The following is a 26,655-nucleotide window of genomic DNA, read 5'->3' on the forward strand; positions in this document are numbered from 1 at the left end:
AAAACAGAATCAATGGTAAGGAAAAAGAATGGAATATGTAAGAAAATCTTGCCGTTCGAATAAGTGGCCTCCCTCATCCTCTGATCTCAACGTGCTTGAATATTTCTGCTAAGGCGTCGTCAAAATGGAGTCCAATTCTACTCCTCACCCAAATTTGAATGGTCTCCAAGAGAACATTATCCTTGATTTGTACATGGTTCCTCTGGAAAGTATCCATAATGCTCTTTGTAGTGTCCGCTCTCGTATTGTGGCAGTTATCACTGCGAGACGAGGTAATATAAGATGGAAAAGTTGTAGAATTTAAATTAGTTTGGCTTATTGCCAATACATTTTTTTAATTTATGGAGTATAAAATGTCAGAAATCTCATTTATTGGAAACATATAGTTTTTGTAAGGAGTGCAACTGCACCCTGTACATATTTGTAACTCTCAAAGCCACAAGTTCGTTTTGCTCTTTGTTTGTATATATGTATCCTTCTTTCTCTCTCTCGGTGTCCTTGGCAGACTTGATGTTGTCTAAATGATAAAAGTAAGGCAGAAAATGATGATGCTATGTGAGACTCAAGAATACCTTACATCCTACAATGAAGGAGGAAGAAAAAAGGAAGTAATCTTTGGGGACTAGAAGTCAAGTCTCTAAGGATTTAGAGAGCATAAGGAATACAAAAACAACACATCCAATGGTTCATGTTTACTTCATACAAATCCTTCAAAAAATTATACATAATTATTAGTGTTGGTTTTCGGTCACAAAGAAAAACCGAGGATATAGATGGACGTCTGTTACAAAATGGTAAACATCCACACTACAATGTCATCTGAACTTAAACGTGTTGCATAAGTTCTTTTTGTACAACTCATAAATGTAGATAGAGAAGAAAATCGGACTATAGATTGAGATCATGGTCCGAACCACCGTAATATTGGTCAAGAAAAAAATTACTTAAGAGCAAACTGGAAAAAAAAAATTGGTATTACACCGACTCTCGACACTATATTTATAAGTATTATTATCTAAGTATTTCAATCACTTCTCAAAGAAAATTTTGCTTTGTAGATTGTTGAAGAGCATTATTCTACAACGTGTACATGATATTATGCCTGCATATATGCAGTTTTATACCCAGAAGATCAACAACAAAATATAATTCCCATAAGAAAACGTGATTCCCTCTGCGACAATTTCTACGCATTTCTCCCCCCACTTCATTTCCTTCTTCAACGATGGCGGCGCTGTCGACGAAAAATCCTGCGCCGTCACTAGGGAATTTTCTCAATCTTTCCTTCTCTCTATATTTTACCTTTCTCTTCTATTTTCTATAGTTGCTCTTTACGCTCTCCCGCCCGCTGTTTGACGGAGTGGCCCCGTTGTATGAACTACCTAGACACTGCATAAATATGAGTACCGTACCTTCGAGAATTCAATGTACAAATGAAGATGAATTATATCAAAAAGCAATTAAATGACCTTGAGTTAGGTCAATTTATAAAATTTACATCATAACTACTATATTGTACAATTAAGGTGACTATATTATTGTTTTTCCCAAAATAGTGGACGTTTGAGCCGATCAGTCATCATTGTAAGGTTTAATATAAATAACAAACCGAAAGAGGGACAGGGGATTAATATTTTTATATTAATAAAGTTCAAGAATACCTAGAATATTTATAAATTTACATTCTTAATATTTTTTTTTAATCATATTTTTAATTTGACTTTTATATTGAATTTGAATAAAAATAGATTTAATGCCCCAAAATCTGTTATTTCATAAATTTATGTAAAAAAGTATCAGCACGCTCTGGACTTAATTTAAAAAGAGGGATATGTCCGGGGACAAGGGACTGTGGTATTTCTAGGTAAATACATTTTGTCTTGTTTACTTAGGTAATTTTTTTTTTTTTTTTTGTGGATCCCAACATTGTTTTGATGTTTCAATGTAAAATTATTTTTGACTAATTTTGAGGCTATTTTTGATATGTTTAGTATATATTAATGTTGGACTCGTTTCAAAAATTTTGAGTTATGTTGAGTTTGAGTATTTGTGTTCAGTGTCGAGTCAACGTGATTGTTCTTGTTCATTCTTGTGTTTCGTCAAGCGGGAGTTTTTTTAGGAATTTCTACATAACAATTAATGTGGTTGTTTCTCCTTGAAGAAACACGTTATCAACTTCTCTTTCTGATAGAAAGGAACGTCTATTTGTAGTTTTTTTACTGCCTTTGTGAGTCTTACTATCAGATATGGGCCAAGATCATTTAAATGTTCAAGTCAACAACAAGTAATTTATTTAATTTTAAGTACAAGTATTAGGCTTAGTACTATGAAGAATATATTTACTGGGTCAAACGTTATTATTTAAGAATCTCTATTATGCAAATTTTGAGAGATTGAGAGTCTTTTTTTTTTTTTTTTTACAATCTCGGATGTGCAATGCTGTAGAACATTTAATTAGCTGTTGATTGCTAAGAAAAACAATGTTCTAGTTACCACCATGAAACACCGTATGAGTAGAGGATTGAGATAGCAGAGCTCTTTCGGGCAGATTTGGGCCTCGGGGAAGACAATTTGGAACATTGTCCATACACGGAGACATTGTAAATCGTCTACGCCACTGCTGGGTACTCTCTATTAATTTCATTATTGGAATTCATTGAGTTTTCATTACAACTCAAGTGTAAATAAAGTCCACCTTTCCAACGTTTGAGATAATTTAAAATGTTAGTTTGTTACTTTTGATGAATTTGAGATATACTCAAATCCAACATATGAACCAATTAGAATTTACTTGTGACTTTGACTGCCGCCATTTATTTATATAGTTTGTCTGTCGTTTTCTGTATTTCTATGATTATATTGTTTTTGGTATGGTTTTTTAACCATAGAGACTTTTGTTCATTTCTCTTTTTTCCATACCTGAAGAATTATAGTTTTATTATTATTATTACGTAACTTTGCCTGTAGTTGTTTATGGGGAGGAATCAAGACGAAGGGATTGTGGGAGAAGGGAAGAATTACAGATATACACAAACACACACTAAGTCCCAAAAGGGAAATCTCAACAATAAAAACTTGGTTGGTTTTGTGTACAATATTATATTGTTATTGCTATTATTATTATTATTATTTCTGGTTAAAAGTTGTCAATCAAGTTTTGATAAGGTTCTCTCTTTGTTAAGCCTCTTTTTCTCTATTCTTCTCCTTGTCTGAGTCATCCATCATTAATTGGAGATGAGGAATAATTTATAGTCAGTGGAATTATATCAAATGTGGCCTGCCAGTATATAAAAAAACCAGAAAAATGATATGGTCACTATGACAATTTTAAGAATATTTGGGAGAAGAACAGGTCAACCGTCAAGACTAAACTTCTAAAAAATATCAACTATTGGTATGCTAAAAAAAAGATACCCAAAAATAGAGTCACCATAACCATTTGTCGAATGTTTTCGAAAAGAGCAGAATGGTTGTAACAACTAGAACTGTAGAAAATATTATTTGCCGGTATGCTTAACAAAAAAAAAAAAAAAAAAAAAAAAAAAAAAAGATTGGTAATCTTCAACATTTGAAGAGTATTTTTGGATAAAACAGCATAGATGTGATGACGTTATTTTAGATTAATGGGTAAATCGTAATTCATCTCTACTATGCAAATTTTGAGAGGTTAAGAGTAATTTTTACAATTTCCCTATGTGCAATATTGTAGAACACATAATTAGCTGTTGATTGCTAAGAAAAACATTGTCCTAGTCGCCACCATGAGCACACAGTATGAGCAAAGGATTGAAATATCCGCATGCCTCCGTGCAGGATTGTCCCAAAAAGCCATCGACGAGGATACGTGGGCCTCGAAGAAGAACATTTACAATGTCTTCCATGCATGGAAATATTGTATTAAATATTAAGATACAGAATTAAAGAATAGTGATAACAGCTTCGGAAAATAAAAACATATATATATTCAGGTAGTAACTATAAAATTTTTGACACCTCCAGTATAATGCATCAATGCACAATAAATAAACTAACCCCTTTCCCGGTAAATATTTTTTTTTTCTTCTACACATTGACATTTTCTGCTAGCAAAAATTATTAAAAACTAAATTTGCTCAGGTTTTGAAGTCTCTTGGACCGTTTTAAATTCTAAGTAATGTGGGTTTTTAGGTCAAAATTAGGTATTTTTAAGCCTTAAGCAATTTTTCTGTAAAATTTATTCCACGCCTTGTTGTTAATCATATAAGGGGCTGTGGACTAAAATGTGCTTTATTATTTTTTTAAGTCCCTCTCTTTTATCAAAGTTAATGTTTATCCTTTTTGTTAGCAACAGATATCAGTTAAAATAAGTTTAAATTTTGCTAGGTTAGGATTGTTAAAACGCAAATCAATGAAGCTTGAGAGACCTAAAAATTAGCAAAAGTCAATTTTTTAATTGTTCCCATCAGAAAAGGTCTAGTTCTAGAAGAAAAAAAATATTAACTCAAAAACGGAACAGTCTAATTAATTATTATATACACAATAACGAAATGTAATTATTAATTCTAATAAAATCTTGCAAAAATATAATAATGTTTTTCAAAATAAAGAAGAATTCAGGAGAGTTCATATATATAATAATTTTTGTTGCTATAATTATTAACTTCTTGCCCCAAGAGACTCATTTCAATATTCAATTAGAGCTATACCACCCTGTATCTTTAAACTACTTTGCTCAAAACATATAAGTAACGCAAAAAAAATAAGACTATGTAAAAAGTGCTTACCTATCAATCACCACCGGATCTGAAGGTGTTTCGTTTCGATTTCCGCAGGACTTCTTCTCACAACATCGGCTGTAAAAAGTTATTGGAAAATAATTAGTGATGTGTTGATTTAATTGGTTCGAGTAGAGTCGTTAAGGATCGACTCTAGCCGACACAAGTGAAAAGGGAAAAACGAGACAGCATTAAGTAGCTACTAGGGATGTAACGGTTTTAATTTTTTGGTGACTGGCCCGTTTTAAAATTTAAAGTTACACGTACGAATCGGGCGTAAAAGTTGTCCTAAAGATCAATTTTTGATAAATAACGTCATCATCAATCAATCTTGATCATCTAGGATCCAATATTCATTAGAATAATTTAATAAGGCCCGAATTTAAAATTATTTTAAATTATTATTGTACCGAGTGGTCCATTAAAATCTGAGTACTCTAAGTTTTAAACTTCAACAAGATATATTTATTAAATTACAATAGAACTTCAGTAAAATTAATACTATAAATAGAAGTGTGTCTGAGCTCTCTTATTAATTAATGTAGTCGCCCTTAGTGGCAAAGATGACTTCTAGCCTGGGTCGGAAGGACTGGCACCCGCTGTGGATGTAGTTATCTGCTACGGTGGTCCTGGAGACGCCCAATTGCTTGAAGTAGGGAAATGACAATTCGTCTTGCATGTTCAAGTGTCCTTTTCTCGACATGTACATAAGCTAGAGAGCTCAGATTTTTTTTTGTAACATAGTGATTATGCTTGAATACATTGAAATATGAATTAATTTCAAAAAGCCTGAAAGTATTTGAGTTTTTTCCAAATTTGTAAATCAACTCACCACCATTTGTGTTTTGTCGAACCGAGTCCAAACAACACTGATAAAAATAATGAAGTGAATTCACAAATTTCTTTTATGTATTTTGAATATACATATAATACGTACTATTTATACATAATATATGTATATGGGATAAAAAGGGAATGATGAATTATAATTTTTCTTATGACTTTCAAGGGTCGTTCAACAATACAATGATGATGATGATAATGCCAACAGATGGAGCAATTTGCTGACCATTGAGAGTAGTAGGAGAAGAAGAGAAAAATGAAGTAAGAGGAGAGGATGCTGGATGGATGTGTAATACATATATTGTCATTATACTAACGTGTGACAAAGATGAATTATACTTTTTTATTCTTCTTTCCCTCTCTAACAATGTATGTATGTATATATAAACATAGAACCATTTACAATGGTCGACTCTCTACGCAATGGTTGTATGTATTTCTTATTAACCTCTCCTCCCCCTTGCTAGAGTCAACAATATATTATTATTATTATTATTGTTCACTTTCTGACTATAATTTTGATTACAGCTCATCCCGACAAATTATCTCAGTTAGTTAGGCAGGCACATAGATATAGTTGTATAAAAATGGTATGTTGAAAAAGAAAACGAAAATCTAAATGTTAGTCCTGACTATTTGAAGTGTGCTTTAAATAAAGCAATACACATTTTCATTAATAAAATGTTGAATACAAGGCTATAAATATTTCATTACTGACTCTTTTCTTGTAACAATTGAATTTATCTTTGATTGATTTAACTTTTTTTACAAATTTATGTTACAAAGTCATACCGCCATATCTATATCTATTTATTGATTTTTCCAATGGCTAACGATAATTTGTTTTACTTGTCAAATAATGTCTCATATAAATACATATTTTTTAATTGAAATATTTGTTTACAAAACATTAATACGTCCTTGTTTATTTCCCAATGACGTCATATATAGAGAACGCTGTGTCAATGAGTTCTACTAATATTAATTTACTGATATTAGTAGAACTCATTGGCTGTGAACTTATACATAAAAAATATTACATTATGTACAAAACATTTGAATGAGGGGGGTTGGTTGTCAAAAACATAATTTAATTGAACTTGTTAATTTAATATTCAAAACTTATATTTTTCTTCATCAGAGCCCAAGTTTCTATTATTATTACTATAATTGAATATTATCGATAATTGAAACTAAACTAAAATATAATGAATGACTAATCAATCATTTGAACTCTACTATTTATTTATAACGTCAATTTGAACATAAATTTGATTAGTTAATTCAAGCATTCAGATGTAATTCTTTATATTAATGTTTTGTAACCAAACGCAGATTGAAAACTTTGGTTCAATGTATCTTGTACGTGTTTATTTGATAAAGTATCGTTCAGTATTCGAAAAGTGTACAGTGCGCGCCAGCAAAATTGTTAGGCTCCAAATGTTATCCATTGTTATGCAAAAACTTTTGTGGGATGTTCATGCAGATACTCTCTAAGCCTCTCAAAAAATATTTTGAAAATTGGACTGAGGATGGAAGAGAACAAAAGGCAAAGGATAGTGGATTTTGCTCACTCCCAAGAGAGCAAAAAGAGGATTGTAGAAACTGTGGAGTTGAGCAGGATCACAGTGTCTTGGGCAATGAGTGATGAGTGAGAAATTGTCCACTGGATGTTTGGAAGTGGTGGCCGTAATCTGGAAAGTTCGTAGTAGTAGTTAATGGACAACCTAAACAAGCCCATAGAGGGAATCCGATAGAATATATGGGATAACTAGCAAGGGCAGAGGGGTATCAAATTCTACCATCAGGTTGGCTGTCGAAGACTGGGGCTTGAAATCTTACGTCTGCAGATGGGCCTTCCATCTAAAGGACCAAGTTTCCAGGAGGGGCTATGATACTCCGGGGGTTGCTTAGAAAGGAAGATGATGCCTCCCTATTGGTTCTCAAAGGGTTTGAGGATCGGCACTAAGGATTACTGGACGTCATAAGGAACATTGTTGAGCTCTGGATTGATGCCAATGATGCTGGGATCTAATATATGCGGTAACCGGATGGTTCTCCTAGCCACAAGTGTAGCTAACAGTGTCTATATAATTCGTATTTTTAGTTGTAGCTTTTTCGAAAAGATTTGATATTCATCATTTTCATTCTTTTAATTATTAAAATATCTCCATGTAAAAAAAAGTTATACTTCCCAGAGTAGTATCCTGTTGTGTGCATAATAGCTCATATGATTATCCATTAGTAAATTTAATTGAGTTAGATAAAAATGTATTCTAAATGAAGTCAACTTACCTGCACATAATTTCATGAGTTAGAAGAACTCGACACATTTCCGGATTTTTATCCTGTCCTTCGTAGACAATGGACTGAAAATAGAAGAACAGGGAATAAGATGAGATTAAGGCTATATTTTATCATTACAAACTGTATGTAGAATATACATATATCTATATACCATGTATAGTCAAAATTATAATTGTTCTGCAGGATCTAATTAGAGAAGAGTTAATGAGGAAAAAGTCTCATTATAAGTTTTAATGTATTTATGGTGGTATTATGAGGGGGACTCGCATCTGCGATACCTTCTACAGAGTCATATATAGATCCCAAGAATGTAGTTTACTGCTATAGTGTTTAAAAAGAGTCGAAAGTACTTAATTAGCTATAATAAGTTTTATATATTTTTTTGAGAAAGAAACCTTTTGGATTTATTCTTTTGGTTTTTTTATTTATGTGTGCATATGTACTCGTAGTCAGGTATTTTTATAGATAATATGATTACATTAGTACCTATCTAACTAATTGTTCATCTAAATCCCATAAGAGTTTTTTAAGAGACGTAATGATAATTGAGAAAATTTTATCCCATTCCCTTTTTAAACATTAAAAATGGTACTCTTAAAAATTAACCCTAAACCATCATTTAATGACCCGAATCTTTTTATTAGTATATATCATATGGTTTGTATTTGAATATATATATATATATTAATACTTCTTTACAGTTTTAATATTTCCGCTTACAAATGAAGGATATTTCATTCAATTTGCATACCCTTGTTTTGAAGAACTTGTCAGAGACGACTTGTGTCTGACTAGCAAATTATATGCACAATGTCTTCTAGAATATTGTATCTACTTGCTGATATTTACAACTGTGCTAGCCTCCCTCTTGGCCATATCCTTTAATGCAAAGTCATGAGAGTGATTTGCAGTATGATTTGCCCCCCTCTCCTATTTTGCTTATTTAAGGCGGGTTACCACATCTATCGAGATTTTTGAATAAGTTTGGAACAGACCAATAGACTATGTATATTTAAAGACTTTCTATATTATAATCTTCAAACCTTAACAATTCTGTATATCAAAATCAAGAGGTTTTGTCTCGATAGATCTGCTAACCTGCCTTGATTATTTCTTACTTGAATAACAAAACGCCATATTCCTAATTTAACACTAAAATGATTGGAGATGTCAAAATAACTATTTTTCTGATTGTGATTTTTTGAGTGTATCTTAGGAATGCGTAGATACTGGATCAAATAAATCATCATACAAAGGAGCTTGCACGTCATGTTACAAAAAGAAAGAAAAAACGAATATATATATGTTTAAAGTTATGTACGAACGGTAAGTAAAATGAATGAAATCGTGCAGGAGTTTAAGTCAGGTCATATTTTATACAGCTCTATACTATAGAATATGAGTTGAAAACTCATTTTCAACAACAAACATGTGGAGCTACAGCTCATATTAAAAAAAGAGATGTACATTATATAAAATTAAGAATAATGAAAGTTACTTTAGATTAGGTTTAGCAACGAAGCGGGTGTAGCTAAAGCTTACCCAGGGAGTACTTTAGTCTCTAGACTGAAGTACTCATCAGGTCATATTCAAAACATTCGCAAGCTATTATTATTTTGAGGAGAGAACATCTAAGTATTGAGGAACTACGTGTGAGAGTGTTCAAGAAAAAAAGTGAGTAACACTGATGATTTCTTGCGAAGTTATCTTCTATATTATTAAAGCAAATTGTGTCTGTTCGTCGACACCTAAAATGTACTAACGCTGTCGATGATTTCAATTACGACACAAAACACGTTACTGCATAGAATGGCGGGGAATGTCATGCTTACATCACCGATCTTATTGATTTTTTTTAGAAGGGTTGTTAAAATACCATCAGATGTCCCACCGCCGTGGTACACAATAAGGCCCTTTTTAGTGTGACTTTAATTATGGATCACCCTGTATAATTTATTTAGGTATATTCAAAGAAAAAACCACATCTCTTTAGATGATGTAACGTTACGAATTGAAAAAGTCGCATCCATTTCATTTTTTTTACCCATTGTTGTTTAACAGAAAAAATATAAAATTAAAAAATTAAACTTGAATCTGTCAGTGATGGATGTTGACTCCTACTCATTAAAGATAAAAAATAGGGTATGGGGGGGAAGGGGGTTGAGGGAAGACATAAAATACGTGACACCATTTCTCATTTTGTTTAAAAAATGGGATGATGTAGCATCTGACAGAAGGCATGGCTTTCAAATTGTTATTCTGCTTGGAGTATTTTTTATTTTATCTTTGCTATTAATAAAAAAAAAAGCTAACAGTTTATTTGGGTAAAAAACCCCCAAAGAAATAATTTTTACCTAAATGAAATCGAAGGACGAAGACAACTAAATAGATTACATTAGTATCCTAACTTTTTTTGTCTATAATTGAAAGCCTGTTTTTCTTATTGTTTTTACCCTGAGAAATATGAAAAATACATTTGTTACCTAAAATTTCTAGAAATTGTTTTTGAAGAAAAAATGACTAAAACATTTACATAATTGAGTGTTGTTTTTCCCCTTAAAAGTTCTAAATAAAAAAAAGGCATAAATTAATGTTTGAACTGACATCTTTCTAGATTCAAACTTTTTTTAAATTGTCTTCCTATCCTTTTCCGCCGAATGAGAGAAAATGCCTTGTAAGTACAAAAATAATGAAAAAATCAACCCCTTTTACAAAAATCTAATAAATTCCTCCTTTTTCATTACAATGATAGAATTTTTAGTTGATTAAAGTAAAGTTTATAATAAATTAAATAGGACCTTACCCAAATTATTATTTAAAAGTTATTTAAGATTTCTTTCTTGAAAAAATATTTTTGTATATTAGTTAAGCTATCAAGGATAGTTGTGACGGGAGATTCTAAAAAAAAATATCCTGATGCCAATTCAGATTCTTTAATATTTTAAATAATGGTTAACAAATACCATTTAGCTATAAATTTCTAAGAATTACAATTGAAAAATTACAGTAGGCGATTCCTCTGCCCGGTGAGCTTTTTCCAATACGGATTTTACCAGGACGAATAATCCTACGGCAAACTTTCCAATGGCACACTTTGCAATGGTGAGCTTTTATAGATCCCTTTACAAAACGTATTCCCTTAAAATAACAATACCTCCTCCGACTTCATGTGTTTAGAACCCTTTTGTTCATGCTTAGTTTGTGTTCAATTTGTTTCTTCTCAGGTTTCGAGCATTCTTCATGATAAATTATTTTATTACAATATTTATAAAACACTAAGACTCAAGTCAAAATTCAATTGGGCGTTTTTTATTTCTTGTCAGATGTATTTAATACTTATTTTTTTCATAACACAGAAAAGTAATGAATAGTTAAATACTAGTAATAAATAATAATATATAAGAATCTGAATCACAAATTAAACATTATTTTCCTATTCTAGAAAAGACACCCGATCCCCTATTCCAATTAATCGTCTCATCACTAATTGATAGTATATAGAATGTTACTCTCTGTAGACCATCATTACTTTTGGGTTTTTAAAGATTTTTTCGTGTTTCTCGATGTAAAAGCAATCAAGAAAACACAATCTCAGTCTAATGGCAAACATAGGTGGACTTGTTTATGTTTTAAATAGTGCTTATTAAGCACAAAAATATGGTTATTTTTTTAATACTTGATGACGGATATTGTGATAATGTTTTCAGGAATGAAAAACACTTTTTTTTTTTTTTTATTAATTTGATGGCATAAAATAAATAGATGAATCCAAAAAGATCGATTAATTATTTAAAAGATTAACCTTATGGACATTGGTGTAGGATACTTGCCTTTGGGTGGCTTATTTGGGAAATTAATTTTCGTGTAATTAATATTTTTTAATCAAAAAATTATAAATATATTGGATTATTACATATTATTATTCGCGTAAAATATAGGATGTAACCATTCGATACATCTCCTCTCCTACGTCTATGAGTATCGATACTTATACGATAATCAGTATTAAATGAATATCGAGACTAAAAATGTATAATATCTGTATAATAAACTGTTATGCTAAAAAAAAATTCCTGATTTCCTGATTTTACATTTGAGTATGAGCCTTTGAGTGTTATGAGTGGCTGGAAATATACACAAATCACACTCCGAACCTATTAATACCATGAGTAAGAACAGGGACTTACACTTATGACTAGTCATGAAAACCGTCTGTATTTTGGGGATGTTAATAAAAAGAAATCAAACATGGCACCCTGACTATTGAGGAATGTTTTGTAGGAGAGCAGATAGCTGTCATAACGTTTTATTAGGTCAACTAAAATCATCTATAACAAGGAAGGAGGAGAAATGAAATAAACAAGGACTTTGGCAAGAATTATTTCAAAATGGATCCCAAATTCTACTCCTACTCCAACAAGGATTTACCATTATAACTACCCCATAAATCCTCAAAGTCTTTTATGAGCACACACGAATGTTCAATCAGGTTTTGAATATCATTCAATGTAGTAGAGAAAATGAAGTTCACTATTTAGGAGTGAACGAAAAATGACAACAGATCAAGAAAAGAAAATTCATTCTTCAGATTACCAATTAAAAAAAAAAAAAAACGGACTAGATAAGAAATGCACCAAATTTTCATAACTACTTCTAACTCCCCAACAAATCCTGAATGTTACTCTTCGTCCTTCATGAGCACACTGACTCGTGGTTAAAGTTTATACTCTGATGTTTATTTCCTTCATCTCACGGCTGCTTGCAGCAGATTTAATGATACGTCATAATAGCTCAGCTGGTTTCTTCAAATTGACAGAGTCACCATTTTAAATACCATTTTTTTAGCATAGCGACAGATCCTATTATTTTCAACTGTGGTGGTATCTGTCGGCAAATTTGCCTTCTCTCTCAAAGTGCAATATTTTTTTTATGACATTCTCTCTGACGGAGTCTTTTGGCTACCCTCAACTTTGATCATATTCCCATCCCTCTAGTATAATCCCTAGAACACGTTATAAAATGAGTATTCCATTCATTTCTTCTCTCTCTCTCTCTGATAGGTTTTCACTCTACAATATTCATATTCCTGAATATGTACATTGATGGTTACTTATTTCTTGGTTATGATAAGGAAAAATACATTTTGTATATTATATATTATGCGCTGGCATATGAATAACATTATATTTTCATATGTACATACATGTAAACAGGGTATATCCAATTACAGTTCGTTTCTCTTTGCTACTTAGTCACCTCAAATATGTATATATATACGAGTATGTAAGTACTTTCTAAATAGTAGTTTCTTATGTCATCTTATAAGAAACGAAAAAGTATGATGTTGATCTGTCAGTTCAAGTGAAGTTGCACTCACTAAACATTCAGGTTTTCTTCTTGAATGTTTGTCTTACAGAGTCCCTTTTTACTGTTAGCTACATAAGAGATAATATGTAATACATTCATATGTCAGTCTCTAAAGAATGGGGGAAAAAATTCTTTGACAAATTATTATTTTATTTGTATAATTGAGATCTCTACTTTTCTTTTTCGGGGTTAAGAGATAGTCAGTCCTAACACTAAAATGGTGAGATTGTCTTGTTTAAACTCTGAGATAAAAACTTTATCTTTATAATAATTTTAAGCAACTATTTTTTATTGGGAAATAAATTTCATTTTATTTCCATTATAGTGGTAAATACTATTATCCATCGATACTGCACCAACTTACTCCATCTATGAGGTAAGTCAGGACAAAAAATTGATATTATAGTTAAAGCACCATTAACTGCATTTGCTGTCAAATTAGTGGCAATAGTTGCATTTAGAATATATAGGGTAGGGAAAAAATCAGTTTACTTTTACATGCTGAGATATATGGAAAAGAGAATGTAAAAATATAAAATATCTAACCCCACTCTCCTTGGATTATAAAGAAAGCCAAAGATTTCAGAAATTTTATGTAAAATAAGAAATCTCTTTTTCAAAAGACAAGATTCGAAATTTCTTATTTAAGATTGAAGAAATACTGTTTCTAAAATACATCATTGAAATAAATTCGATGAACAACGAAATGCTATTTAAAATTCAGACCTCAGTACATTACTTGAATATGCAGCAACATACAGTTGTATTACTATTGAATTTAACGACTAAATAATTAGTTTTGAGTTAATTTGTAACTCATTTTTAACTTTAATAATTAATCAACAGATAAATGAAATATAAATACTTCGAGAAAGACTCTGTACTTTTGGCTCGGTAAATCACTCACTGGAAATAGAATACCTCAATAATAAGTTATAATAAATAAAAGTTTATATTTTAAGTATAATGAAACAGGACATACCGTTTTCTCTTGATTTTATTGTCATGGTATATTTTAGAACAAATCTAGGCAATGCTTTTCCAGCTGTCTTACTTCTTGTACCACCTGAGAAAGTATCAAAATATCCAAGTATTGCCATTATTCAAAAATCTTTAAATTACATGGTGTTCCCAATAAATTGTTAGAATCTTTAAAGAGTAGAACCATATTTTTTTTTATGAGAAAGCTACATTTTATGACATTCAGTTATTCATAACGAGATCTGCCTCTCTTGATAACCTCGGGCAAACATCACCAGAAGATTTGGTAGGCCTGACCTACCTTGTGCAGATCCAGTTTTACTTCTGACAAGTGTTGGGCGGTCTGCCGATTTCGAAATTATATATAAGGGTTCTATCTATGTAGGGTACAACTCAAAAAATTGAGAATCCGTGAGACCATACAAACTCCTTGGAGATTTCCATATTGATTATATTTGGAACACTCTGAAAATTATATTTATCTAACTCAGAGTGAATCAAATTATAAATCCCTCTTCCTTTATCGACGTATCTATTACATATTTCAGCTCTAAATAAATATTTTTTGAATTATGCAGAAATGGAATAGGGAGAGGACATTTACATCATCATATAATTTTTAAGTCCTTGTTTACATTGGAGATTATCCAGCCCCTGATTTTTCCTTCAATCCTTTGTCAAAACAAGCTCACACGAGCCAGCTCAAGGCTGAGAGAGTAGGAAGAGGGGGAAATTAAAAAGTCAAAATATATTTAGACGTGTGTACGAGTTAGTCACTCTCGTCGTCTTGACTAAGCTTCCTGGGAAGAATTTAATCTTCTTTTCATTGTTCTTCCATCCCGTTAGTTAGTCAGTCGTCAGCCATGTTTGTATGTATATGATATGGGTAATCTTATGAAATGGAGATGTCTTGGCGTAGATAACGTCAATTACAAACAATTATAGAGAGAGAGAGAGAGAAAGAAAAATAAAAGATGGAGAATAAAAGAGAAAGTTTGTTTTTTTCCTTCATTTTGTTATTCTAATCTTTGGTTGTTGTTATCTCTCTCTCTTTCTCTCTCTGTATACTCCTACTAATATTCTCCTATCATTTTCTAATTAATTCCTCAAATGTATATCACTTTGATAAGATAAACATTTTGTTTTTCTTTAATTGCTTTTAAATTAAGATAAGAAAGCCATAGCGAAATTTCTTATTTATTTACTTTTTTACAAAACAGAGAAAAACTTCCCCTTGACTATTTTTAACTCATATATTTAATTTCAAGAATCATTCAAACACATGATAAAAGACATAGAATTGTTTCAACTGTTGAGTAAAAAATATTTTATGTACATATGTACTCGTATATGATCTCCATTTATAGAAAAATAAAACTACTTTTTCCTCCTTCTTATACCTTCGGTACAAAGCAAATGTTTGAGTTTGTTCTGTTTCAATTAAAATATCATGGCAAAATAAAGATCAATCACCTCTCTCATATTTCATTGCATTCTTGCATTTTTGATTAGATTTTATTGCAGTTTATGGGTTCCATAAGAGTAAATATAAAAATTTGGGGGGAGAAAAGGGTCTGGGCGTTTTTTGTTAGATGTCTTAAGTGATATATTATATCTCACAATCAATACATTACATCAAAAAAAAGCTTAAAGTATGCTTGAAGGTTAAGCGTACACTTGAAAAAATTTCATTTACAGTTTTGTGTTTAGTAATGTCAGTTGTAGGCTACAACGTTCCAAAATGGAAGTTAAAAATACAAGAAAATCATGACATTCTTCACTACGACCAAGGGGAAAATTCGGATCTGGCGACCAAATAAAATCATGCTGTTTATGTACCCAATGCAGTATTGAATGCAACAGCAAAGCACTGGTTCCAACAATTCCGTTCTTGTCATATGGACGTTGAAAATGTTGATAAAATAATGAAAATTGTCGAGTCAGACCGGTATGTGACCACTTAGTCTATTGCCAAGGAACTGAAACTTAACCAGAAAACCGTTTGAAACCATTCAAATCGGATAATTTTAAGTATGTAAATTTTATTGTTAAGGTAAAGCAAAAAAAAAAAAAAGCTCAGAACTTTTTACTTAATCTATTATTAATTCACTTCATTTTCAGTTAGTACCAACTTTCAAAAGACACCTCTCAAGATTTCATGACAATCTGTTCCCTGGTTTGTGAGTTATTGGGCTAAGTGTGACGTTACTTTTGTTAATTCCTTTACAATTGATCAAAAACGATTTGGTGTTTTAATTTTAGACTACTTCTTGATAGGAAAAAAAGGTCCAAGCTAAGCAATGGTTTGAAAAGTGTTATGGGGAATCCACTCCATACAGCGAATAAAAATACGTATTAAAAAAACCAATTTTCAAGGTAAAAAACGTGTTTTCATTGTTAAGTTGGTACTTTTCAGCTCATGTGTTAGTATGTAGGTCTATTTATCGAATGGTATTTGGAACTATCTCTTTAAATTTCGTCCAGTATATATATACAATATAACCGGAATTGTCATGTTGAAAATAGTGATTATTGTATGACCAAAGAATACTTCTGCATAACTGAGCGTCTGTATTTTTTTATTTTTTGCAAGAGACAATCTAAAATGATGGAGCACTACTTTGCCCAGGGTGGTCCTCTCTTCCGCTTTCATTCAATATTTGAAGGGTACACACACAAAGTAAGCCTAACTAACAAACAAAATATTATGAACAAAAAAGGTCATGGAACTTAACGGTTTTTCGTCATAGAGTTAGTGAACTTATTACGAAAACAGTGTTTTGCAGACTGTATGACAACTAAAAAGTCAAATATGCTCCCAATTTATATTTACATCGAATTAAGGCGCCCTGGGATGTAAAAAATAGATATGGCATAAAAATTAACAATTAACTTCGTTAAATCCGTTTAAAAGGTTCTTACGTTAGGAGCACTTTCATAGCCAATAAAATATAACTTTAGAAAAACCATATGCGAGTAAAGCAATTTTTTTTTTTTTTTTTAAATATTTTAAAAAGTTAGAAATGAAATTAATGCAGTTAAATAGAAAACTTATAAAAAGAAAAAAGGTCGTGCAAAAAAACCAAAAATGTATTTTATAAAATGAGTCATGAGTCAAAAAAAATATATTCATCAAGTTAAAAAGTTTTAAAATTAATAAAGTCCTAGTCTCAAATATGTATTGAATAAGTTATTCATTACTATCGTAATCACGGTTTTGTTATTCAGGGAAGGTGGACTAATTTTAGATTCCCCTTTATCCTGTCAAAAAAAAAAAATATAGTAGGATCAGATTAAACTTTAAAAAAAAATGTTTTGTTTCGTCTCTTAATCTTCTTGCGAAAATTAATCATTAATTGACGATTACATTTCATATAGTCATAGCTGACTAAATTAACATGGTTACGCCCTCTTAATACACAGGCAAAAAGTAAGTTGTCCATTTAAAAAACTATCCTCTTCTACCCTCATAATAACTATAAGTATTATTCAGTTAGATTACATAAAAACAGGCCTGTATATAAAGAAGAAATTGAGTCAAAAGAATTTGTATTTTTCTATCTATTTTACTTTATAAAAAATGATGATATAATTATTTATAAGCTATTATGTGCCCGTTGAAGTGCAAAATATTATTGTCGCTAGGATTTTAGTATAGGTAAAGCCATCATTTGGAATTCCAGGCCTACAAGTCGCAGTTTTTTTATGCAATCCAATTTATTTCTATGTTTAAAATTGTATATTGAATTTCGATTTAAAAATCACGGCTTTCACCCCAGGCATAAAAAAAACTCTAAGTATAATTTAAAGAACATAAATAAATGTTTTTATCATTTTTTTCACAAGAAATTGTTTAATTTTTTTTTTTCAAAAAAATTTAATTTTCTGTATATACCTATAGATTTTTGAATTTTTTCGGAAGAATATAAATACCTATAAGAAATTTAATTTTTTGTTCGAAAAATTAAATTTTTTGTGAAAAGCTATAGATTTTTGAATTTTTTTGGAAACAATTATATATTTGAAATTTTTTGCAAAGAATTAAAAATTTGGAATTTAATTTTTGTTTAAAAAATTTAATTTTTTGTGAATGACTGGATTTTTGAAAAAAATTCTATAAGATATCTAAAACCAAGCCCCTTGCCCCCTACAAAAAAAAAAATATAATATATATATAATCCTGCAGACGCCCCTGGTCTATGAACTGTCTTTTATAGTGTCTTGTAGGTAACTTATGTCTAAGGAAAAAAAAAAGAGTTTCAATTCACCTGCTTTGTGACTGAATCAATCAATCTGACGTACATATCTTGTTCCTGGCGTACTCCTACAAAGAGAAAAAAAAGGTATGGTATAGTTAAATACATCGATAGGTTCAATGTATGTATGTATGGAGAACATTTATGATTTGTGACTAAGGATGATGGATGTTGTTTACTGATTTATGGCTTCTGGTCTCTCTTTCTTTCTCCCTTGGACCCGAAATTGTTTGTTCTATATTAAACAACTCTATATTTTTTGTGTGTTTAACCACAACATAAATTACCATCAATGAATAAATCAAAGGGCTCTAATTTAAAAGAGATTTATTACGTTTGAACGTAACCATACATATTAAAGGTAAAATATATCCATGAGAGATTTCTTTGCCAGGTGGACTACAGCCAAAATGAACTAGTGTTGAGACACGGTCGAAACATATTTTTTCCCTAGTTTGGTCTAAAGTTATTTTTTCAAGTTTGATTTGATTTAGACCGCAATCTTAGACCATGTACCGAATTTTTCGGTCTCAATTCTTATATAGTTGTATACATATTTTTTGGGTCAATCTACGGACTAATTTTCTACCCCATCTACCTGATTTATGAGTTGCATAAATATAATTAACCGGGTGGTCCATTGAAATCTAAACACTTACTACTTCAATTATTGATGAAGGTTGATTGACTGAAATTAATTCATATTCCAATATATTAAAGCATAAACAATTATTTACAAAACAACAAAATCTGAGCTATCTAGTTTACGTACAAGTCGAAAAAGGACACTTGAACGTGATCGACGAATATCCATTAGAAAAAGTTGGACGTCTGAAAGACCACTGCCTTCAGAAAGTATGAAACGTTGGAAAGGAAGAAGGGCTCTGTCAAAAAGACCCTGATGCCAACCACTTCGACTACATGTTTTGGGTTTATGTCGAGAGAAGGTCTGTAGTGTACATCATCCAAACACCGAGGCCCTCCAAGTGTCAGGCAGCACTAGGACACCATAACATACATCTGCAGTGGGTGCAAGCCTTACACCTCCCCCTGGAAGTCATCATTGCCGCTAAGAGCGGCTACATGACTGATTAATATAGCTCAACCCACACCTCTTTTTTTTTGTATTAATTTTTATGAATAAATTATATCTTGTAAAAGTTAAAAATTCAAAGTGTTCAGATTATAATGGACCACCGGGTATGACAAATATTTAACTTAATACAACGTTATTGTAGGTTGATGTTCACGATTTTAAAATACGTCATCAGCAATTCAGAATTAGAATTGGTCTATTCCCTAATTTTAAATAAGACCGATTCAGATCGATTTTTTTAAATCGGTCCAGACCGAACATCCATAAAGGATTAAATTGAGTTCGGTCCACTAAAAATCATAATGGTCATGGATTGGCTCAGGATTTTCTAACCGAAGCCCAACACAACAAAATACCTCTTTAAAAATGAAAGGGATCACAATATGTAGAATGGATGAATTAACATATTCTTTTTTTATACTTTTGCTCAATGATAATTAATTAACTCATTATCTAGATACATATATAGAGAGATAAGTAATGATTTGTGGGTCTCGTGGGAGAGTATTTTTCTCTCTCATTAAATTGGTAGAGTTATTAATAATTAGTGTTGTATTCAAGCATTACTCAAACTCGGAGGAAAACAACTTTACTTTACTCTATCCGAGTATTGTGTGAAAATTTCACAAACTCGCATGAAATGGGCTTGGTTTATCCATTTTTAATAACATGTATGAATTCTACAAAATTCGAAATCGAACGAACTCTCATAAATAGGTATATGTTGGAAGTGGTAAATCATATACTCGTATATGAGAGTAGTATTGTGTAGGTCCTTATTTATTCAGTCAAGTTCAGTCCAGTTGTAGGGCCAGCCCTTAACGACTCTCGGTCCTTTGGACTCTCAGTACTAGAACTGATTAAAAAAAGAAAATAAATAAAGTTGACTGACGTCATCACGGATCAAAGTTTATAAGTTTTAGAACTGATATGCAGGGACTGAACTGGAAGGTATAGCAGCCTTCAATACTAAATAATAACGTACACAACACCCTGTATGAGCCTAATAGAAACACATCGACTCAACAAACAATTCAAAAACTTGAGCTTGAAAATTTTGACTCGAGTCCAACACTATTAGTACATAATATTTTTTTAATAAAATTTTTGTTATGTGACACATTTATCAAGGAATTTCGTGTTTTTTTGTAGCGTTCTACAGTTACATAAAAAAGAAGAAGAGCAAATCAATGAAACGTATTCATTATTAATTAAAAGTAAAAAATAAACAAACCTTTTGTTTGTTTAGTGTTGTTGCAGGAGTCCCCGTTTCTCTCTCTCTATATATATAGCCTGAGCACAAAAGCCCCATGAGGATTGGGAAGTGAATTATTATTATTTTTTATTATTTATAGCACTCTCCTTCTATTGAAACGAACGTTGTATGTATGAAGTCCTATGTCATATCTAATACTAATAAAGCATTGAAAGGGACTTGCTTATATGATATACATATATATTAAATTATCCCGTTTTTAGGATAATATTTTTTCATATCTGCACATGTACTTTGTACAATGAAATAATTAACTTTTTCAAAGTTAAAGGCAATTTAGTTTATTTTTGCCATGATGGAGGAGGTCATTTTAAGTTTTAAGAAAAAAAAAATTTTTTTGTGTGTAAATTGAACATTTTTAAATCTCTTGTAATAGCAGCCACATTTTTAAATCTCTTGTAATAGCAGCCCAAATATGATGTTATGACTTGGTTAATAATATGTTTAAAAATGTCAACTACTGTTAAATTGGGCTATACTTCTCCACAGTATTTTTGATGGAACAGAGAAATTCCAAGTCATTAAGCACATGTTAGAGCCCTTAGATTTTTAAACACATGGGTCACAAGGTAGTTTTGACTCATCAACCAAATACTAATAAGTATAAAATCATATTAGTATCATATTTAAACCCCCTGGTACAGGAAGTTTAAAATTGTTGGATTTAAAAAAAAGAAAAAAAAACATGTTTTGAAATTAAAATGGCCTACTGCTCCATGTGGAAAATGATCTACGAGCCCACAAACTTAGCCAAAGTCATTTTTTTTATTGTCTTTTGCAGTGAAAAAATAAATACTTGATCAAAAAAGGAATAGCCTAATGTTCATATACTCTGACGTATGAACATTACAAAATACTATTTGTTGACATTCCTCTCAGATTGTCTTAAAGAGGTTTGATTCCCTCCGTTCAGTAGGATAGGCAACCTTTGTCGTTTGACCTACTAAAAAATGAATGAATTGAATTCTCATCCATCATCTGAATTATGTTGTATATTTTCCCCTTAGTGATTCAATTACGTATCATGTCCACGTGCTTTATGTATGTAAATAAATATCTCTGCATATCAGATTGATATGACATCTGTATGTATATATCTAACTTATAATAAACAGCTGCAATTTACTCTAAATTGCTTCACTTACCATTTGAGTACAATAGCTGTAGGCGATATTGAATCCCATTACTGGTTCGTACCCCATCCACTTCCTAAATTGAATAGATATTAATATTATTATTTATAGGGAAATGATGTTTTATAATATCAGTCAACACAGTTTCTACTTTTTTTGCCCTTTGGAGTCAGGCCCAGTTTGTGAGTGAGTTATTTCTTTCCTTTTTAGAATTTTGGTTTTTTGTAAGAAAATATTTCCACTTTTATGGGGAAACCGAATGTAAAAATGTTGCCTTTATTCTTTTTATTTTATAGAAGAAAAAAAATCAACTGATCTTTTCAATAAAATAACATTCTATTTTTTTAAATTACTTTTAAAAGAAACCAAATATTTTAAGTTTTATTGGTATTTTTAGTAAGGGGGCGTTAAAAAAAATTCCTTTTTAAGCCTACTCAATCTTTTTTAAGTGTTCTTTGCATTGGTCAGATGGAGTTGTACTGATTATGTATAAGTAAACATTGTATAAGTATGACATTTACTCAATCTGATCTAGGAACCTTCATTAAAGTCCAAATACATTAAATTTATTTCCTTCTCTAGAAACAACCGGTATGCGAATTGGTCAAAAAAAGGAAGGGAAAAAAAGTGTTTCATGTAAAGCATTAAAACCAAATAGCGAAACAAAGTCCATGGATATCAATATTTGTACAAGGTAGTAGTCATAGTTAGTGTTGTTTCAGTCATTATTAATTCGGTCCAGTGCAGTCTCAGGACCGGTCCTATCGACCCTTAGAACTATCTATAATCGGGATCTGTCCTTAACTGTCGGTCCTTGGAATTTTTCATAAAAATATCGATGTTTTATTGAGCATAATAAGATATATGAGTATTTTATTAAGATTATAGCATATATCTTGGAAGAAAAAAAAAAAGTTCTATATATGTAATACGAACATATTTTATTCTTACTTAGTTATATGATTTATTCTCTTTTATAACGGAATAATCAAATCAGGAAAAGCGTCGCGAGGGATGGATCTTTCCTTCTTTAAGGACCGACAAGTGGGAATGGACTCGATGGCATAGAACTGGACTGTAATGCAGTCCTAAATATCGACAACAATAGTCATATCGGTCTTTGGGAAAGGTCCTTAATAACATTGGTCCTTGGAACTGTAAGTATTACGACAGAAGAAATAAAGTTGAGTTAAATCATAAAGGACCGAACTTCATGAGTTTTAGAACTTATAGGCAGGACTAAACTGGACAGGATTGCAGTTTTTAGTCATAAATAATTGGTTATAGTGACACTTGCTGCGAGTATACTTGAATATGACTGCATAACTAATTATACAGCCTCTATTAAGTCCCCCTATTAAACTGAATTCACAATTTAAATTCTACAAAAGTAAGAAAAATGTCAGCAAGGCCTAATGCTGAAATGATAAAGTGACGTCATCTGTGGTGTCATAAAAAGTCACATCTTGGGTGGGGAAAAAGGATATCCAAGTCTACTCTCGCGTTTCGCTACTTTGTTATATAAGCTTTAGTCTTCTATGCTGGACATTCCTTGACTAGTGTATTTAGTCCATAGATGGCGCTACTACTTACTTGATCCTTTTCTATAAAAGCTATAAACGCAGTTCTCTCAATCTCAATCGGCTGTCCCGTTCGATCATAGAGAGCAATCACAAAATGGAAGAAATTGGATTTACGGAGGTTTGAAGGGGGCTGTTTCTCAAAATGTGCTCGTCCCACTCCTGGAGCCACTCTGCAAAAAATAAAAATAGTACAAAATTAAAGATAATAATGAGAAGGAAGGGGGGGAAGGGGGAGGAGGTCGTTATTTTATGGAAACGGAAATAATTTACCTACAAAGTGGAGTAGAAGGGGGTCAAGTTCAATACATATTTTGTTTTTTTTGATTTTCTATTTATAAATAATTTATACTCAGCTTTTATGAGTATATTTTATTCACTACTCTTTTGTGAAAACTAATTTAATTAATGAAAGGGGGGCTTTTCTCCATTTTACACTCTTCTACTCCGATTATTATTTTAATAATTTTAATGGCCATTAAACATATATGTTACATACGTGTTTTTAAAATGTATGTAATGGTTATTTATAAAAAAGAACCATTCGAAAGCGCCCTCTATGTATGTATAATGTATATATTTTTATCGACATCTATTAATAACGACTTGCTTTTACAAGAACTATACACATAGTGTTATATTACTAATTATAATAAAAAAATGAATAATGCAAGGGACTTACGTACGTATATGTAGTGCGTCAACAAAAAACAATCTTGAATAAATATCAAGAATAGGAGATGCTATGGGAAATCATTTTAGGGGCATAATCCATAAGTTGCGTTGTTCTTTTTGATCATTATTTTTAGCCCCCGCCCTCCCTAGATGCACGTGTTTTTTTGGGGTTTTTTGGTCAAAATATTATTTTTACTAAATATTAAATAACTTTTTGTCACGAAAGAATGTTTTATTTTATTTTTTATCTAAATACACTTTTTTTAAAGCCTACAGTACAATTCTATAAGCTTACCGCACGTCATACTAACTTTTTCTACCTAAAATAAAGTTTAACTATCTCAACCTTTTTTGAGATTTTTGGACAATTAGCACTTTGGAGGATCACAATGTTCATATTATGAGGAGGAGGATGTGATTTTGTCTCTGATGGAGTATCATAGACAGAGGGTTGAGGCCAGAGAAGAATAAAGAATATTATGCAAGACACAACGACTTTTATTGTCTATACTAGAAATTAGAATAATTATTTGCAGGAATACCTTGTACGGAATTTGTAGTTTGCAAATTCGTCTCTTCCTAAACTCGGATAATGTAGATGTGGCTTGCACAATGATCTCCTCCGGCCTCATCCCTCTGTCCACTGATCGGACTCCTATCCCCAATGCGATAATTTCAAATTCCAATCCCACTGTCTCGAATTTTGTGGTAGTAATAAAAAGTATGACTTGTCGGCAAACTTAAGCAATATACCCAAGGACTTTTTGAAATAATTTTTGGAGAAAAAATATTTATTTCTATTTCAAAAATGACTTTTTTTCTTATGAGAAACAAAGTCGATCCTTTTGATATTTCTCAGATTGTATCCCCTGTTTCCTATAACCTCATTCTTGCCATCATACTATATTGTTCAGATCTACGTGGTTTTAAGTTGACAACCCCCCCTCTTTCCTTCACATGGTTGGTGAATATCCCCATAGCTTACTTTAGTGTTGACGTTCCACATAATATGTATTAAAACCTAAGTTATTCTTCTTAGAATTATGTAAGACGTTAAAGAGAGAAGAAGAGATACTATCAAAATACGGTTTAAGCTTTTTTTATCCTTGAGTTCTCCCCCGCCCCACATATATCATCAATGCCATAATTTAAATATTATGTGCATGATTTCCTTTGGGGGTCGGAAGTCATAGGGAGAGAGGATGAGGAGGAAAAGATACGGACGTATATTCACACTTGTGAATGTAAAGAAATACTTGAAAAAACAAGAGAGTGTGAATGAGTTGTCCTTGTTTATAGTATAAAGAATGAAGAAACCGTCAACAACTGCGATTGAAAGTGATGGCCTAAAGGAGAAGAGTGTATTTGCTTTGCCATCGGGAACTACATACATAATATATACAATATGAATGTATATAATCAAATCAGTTACAAAAAAGACAATAATGTGTTTACCTAAAAACAATCTTGAACAAAAATCATGAAAATTCAAGTATATTTATTTACTTCATATATGCATATTTCATAGACATATTTGAGTAAATTTCAAACTTTGTATTTTAAGTTGTGGGAGGAGTTTAAATAATAAAGAATTATTGATATACCAGGTCGTCCAGTGAAATCTGAACACTTACTAAGTCAATAATTAATTCAGGTTGAATTATTAGAATTAACTCATATTTCTGAATGTTAAAGCATAACCAATTAGTTACAAAAACAAAACAATCCTGAGCTCTCTAGCTTACGTACAATTGGAGTGAATAACATTTGAATGTGATTGACGAATTTCTATTTGACCACTTCAAGGAGTTGGGAGTCTCCAGGACCACCGTCTCAACTGTCACTGCCCAGTAGAAGAAAGGATCTGTCAGAGAGGCCAAACTGGGCCTGGATGCATGAAAGAAAACAACCCAGGAAATTTCCATCCAGTTCATACAGTCCCATACCAGTGATTTCGGGGTTACACACCAGACTGTCCACAGAGCTATCAAAAAAGTGCGGGAAAAGAGCTTTGTGTGCTTGAAGAGACCACTTTTGATACTAGCAATGAATGAATCCCATCTCTTCCGTTGCAAGAATCTTTGAGTTCTTTTGCACTCTTTTTTACACTCCCCCCTTCCCCCTTGACTACACCTCTTGGCTGCAGTGTCCGTCATCCAAATACTTAGGTCCTAAAAGCCACAATGAACCACCACTTAGATGACTACATCTGCAGCAGGTGCCAGGCCTTCCACCGCCTGGAAACCATCATTGCCGCTAAAGGAGGCTACATTAATGATTAAGAGAGCTCAAACAAATGTCTATTATTAGTATTAAATTTGTTGAAATTCTATGGTTGATTAATAAATTATGTATTTTTGAAGTTTAAAATTACAAGTATTCATATT

General features: G+C 31.6%; 1 protein-coding gene across 4 annotated transcripts in view; it reads right to left on the minus strand.

Annotated features, from left to right (window-relative positions):
• Nucleotides 1-26,655, minus strand: part of LOC121113519 (transcription factor COE1) — a 66,243-nt gene that overhangs the window by 32,163 nt on the left and 7,425 nt on the right. For all 4 annotated transcript variants that reach the window (XM_071886726.1, XM_040707314.2, XM_040707313.2 and 1 more), the window contains exons 2-6: nucleotides 23,607-23,766; nucleotides 22,026-22,089; nucleotides 18,521-18,576; nucleotides 7,893-7,966; nucleotides 4,764-4,832 (exon numbers count right to left, since the gene is read on the minus strand). In XM_071886726.1, coding sequence (XP_071742827.1) covers nucleotides 4,764-4,832; nucleotides 7,893-7,966; nucleotides 18,521-18,576; nucleotides 22,026-22,089; nucleotides 23,607-23,766 — 423 coding nt within the window. The remainder of the gene's footprint in view (nucleotides 1-4,763; nucleotides 4,833-7,892; nucleotides 7,967-18,520; nucleotides 18,577-22,025; nucleotides 22,090-23,606; nucleotides 23,767-26,655) is intronic.

Source organism: Lepeophtheirus salmonis, chromosome 2, assembly GCF_016086655.4.
Source record: "Lepeophtheirus salmonis chromosome 2, UVic_Lsal_1.4, whole genome shotgun sequence".
Lineage (NCBI taxonomy): Eukaryota > Metazoa > Arthropoda > Copepoda > Siphonostomatoida > Caligidae > Lepeophtheirus > Lepeophtheirus salmonis.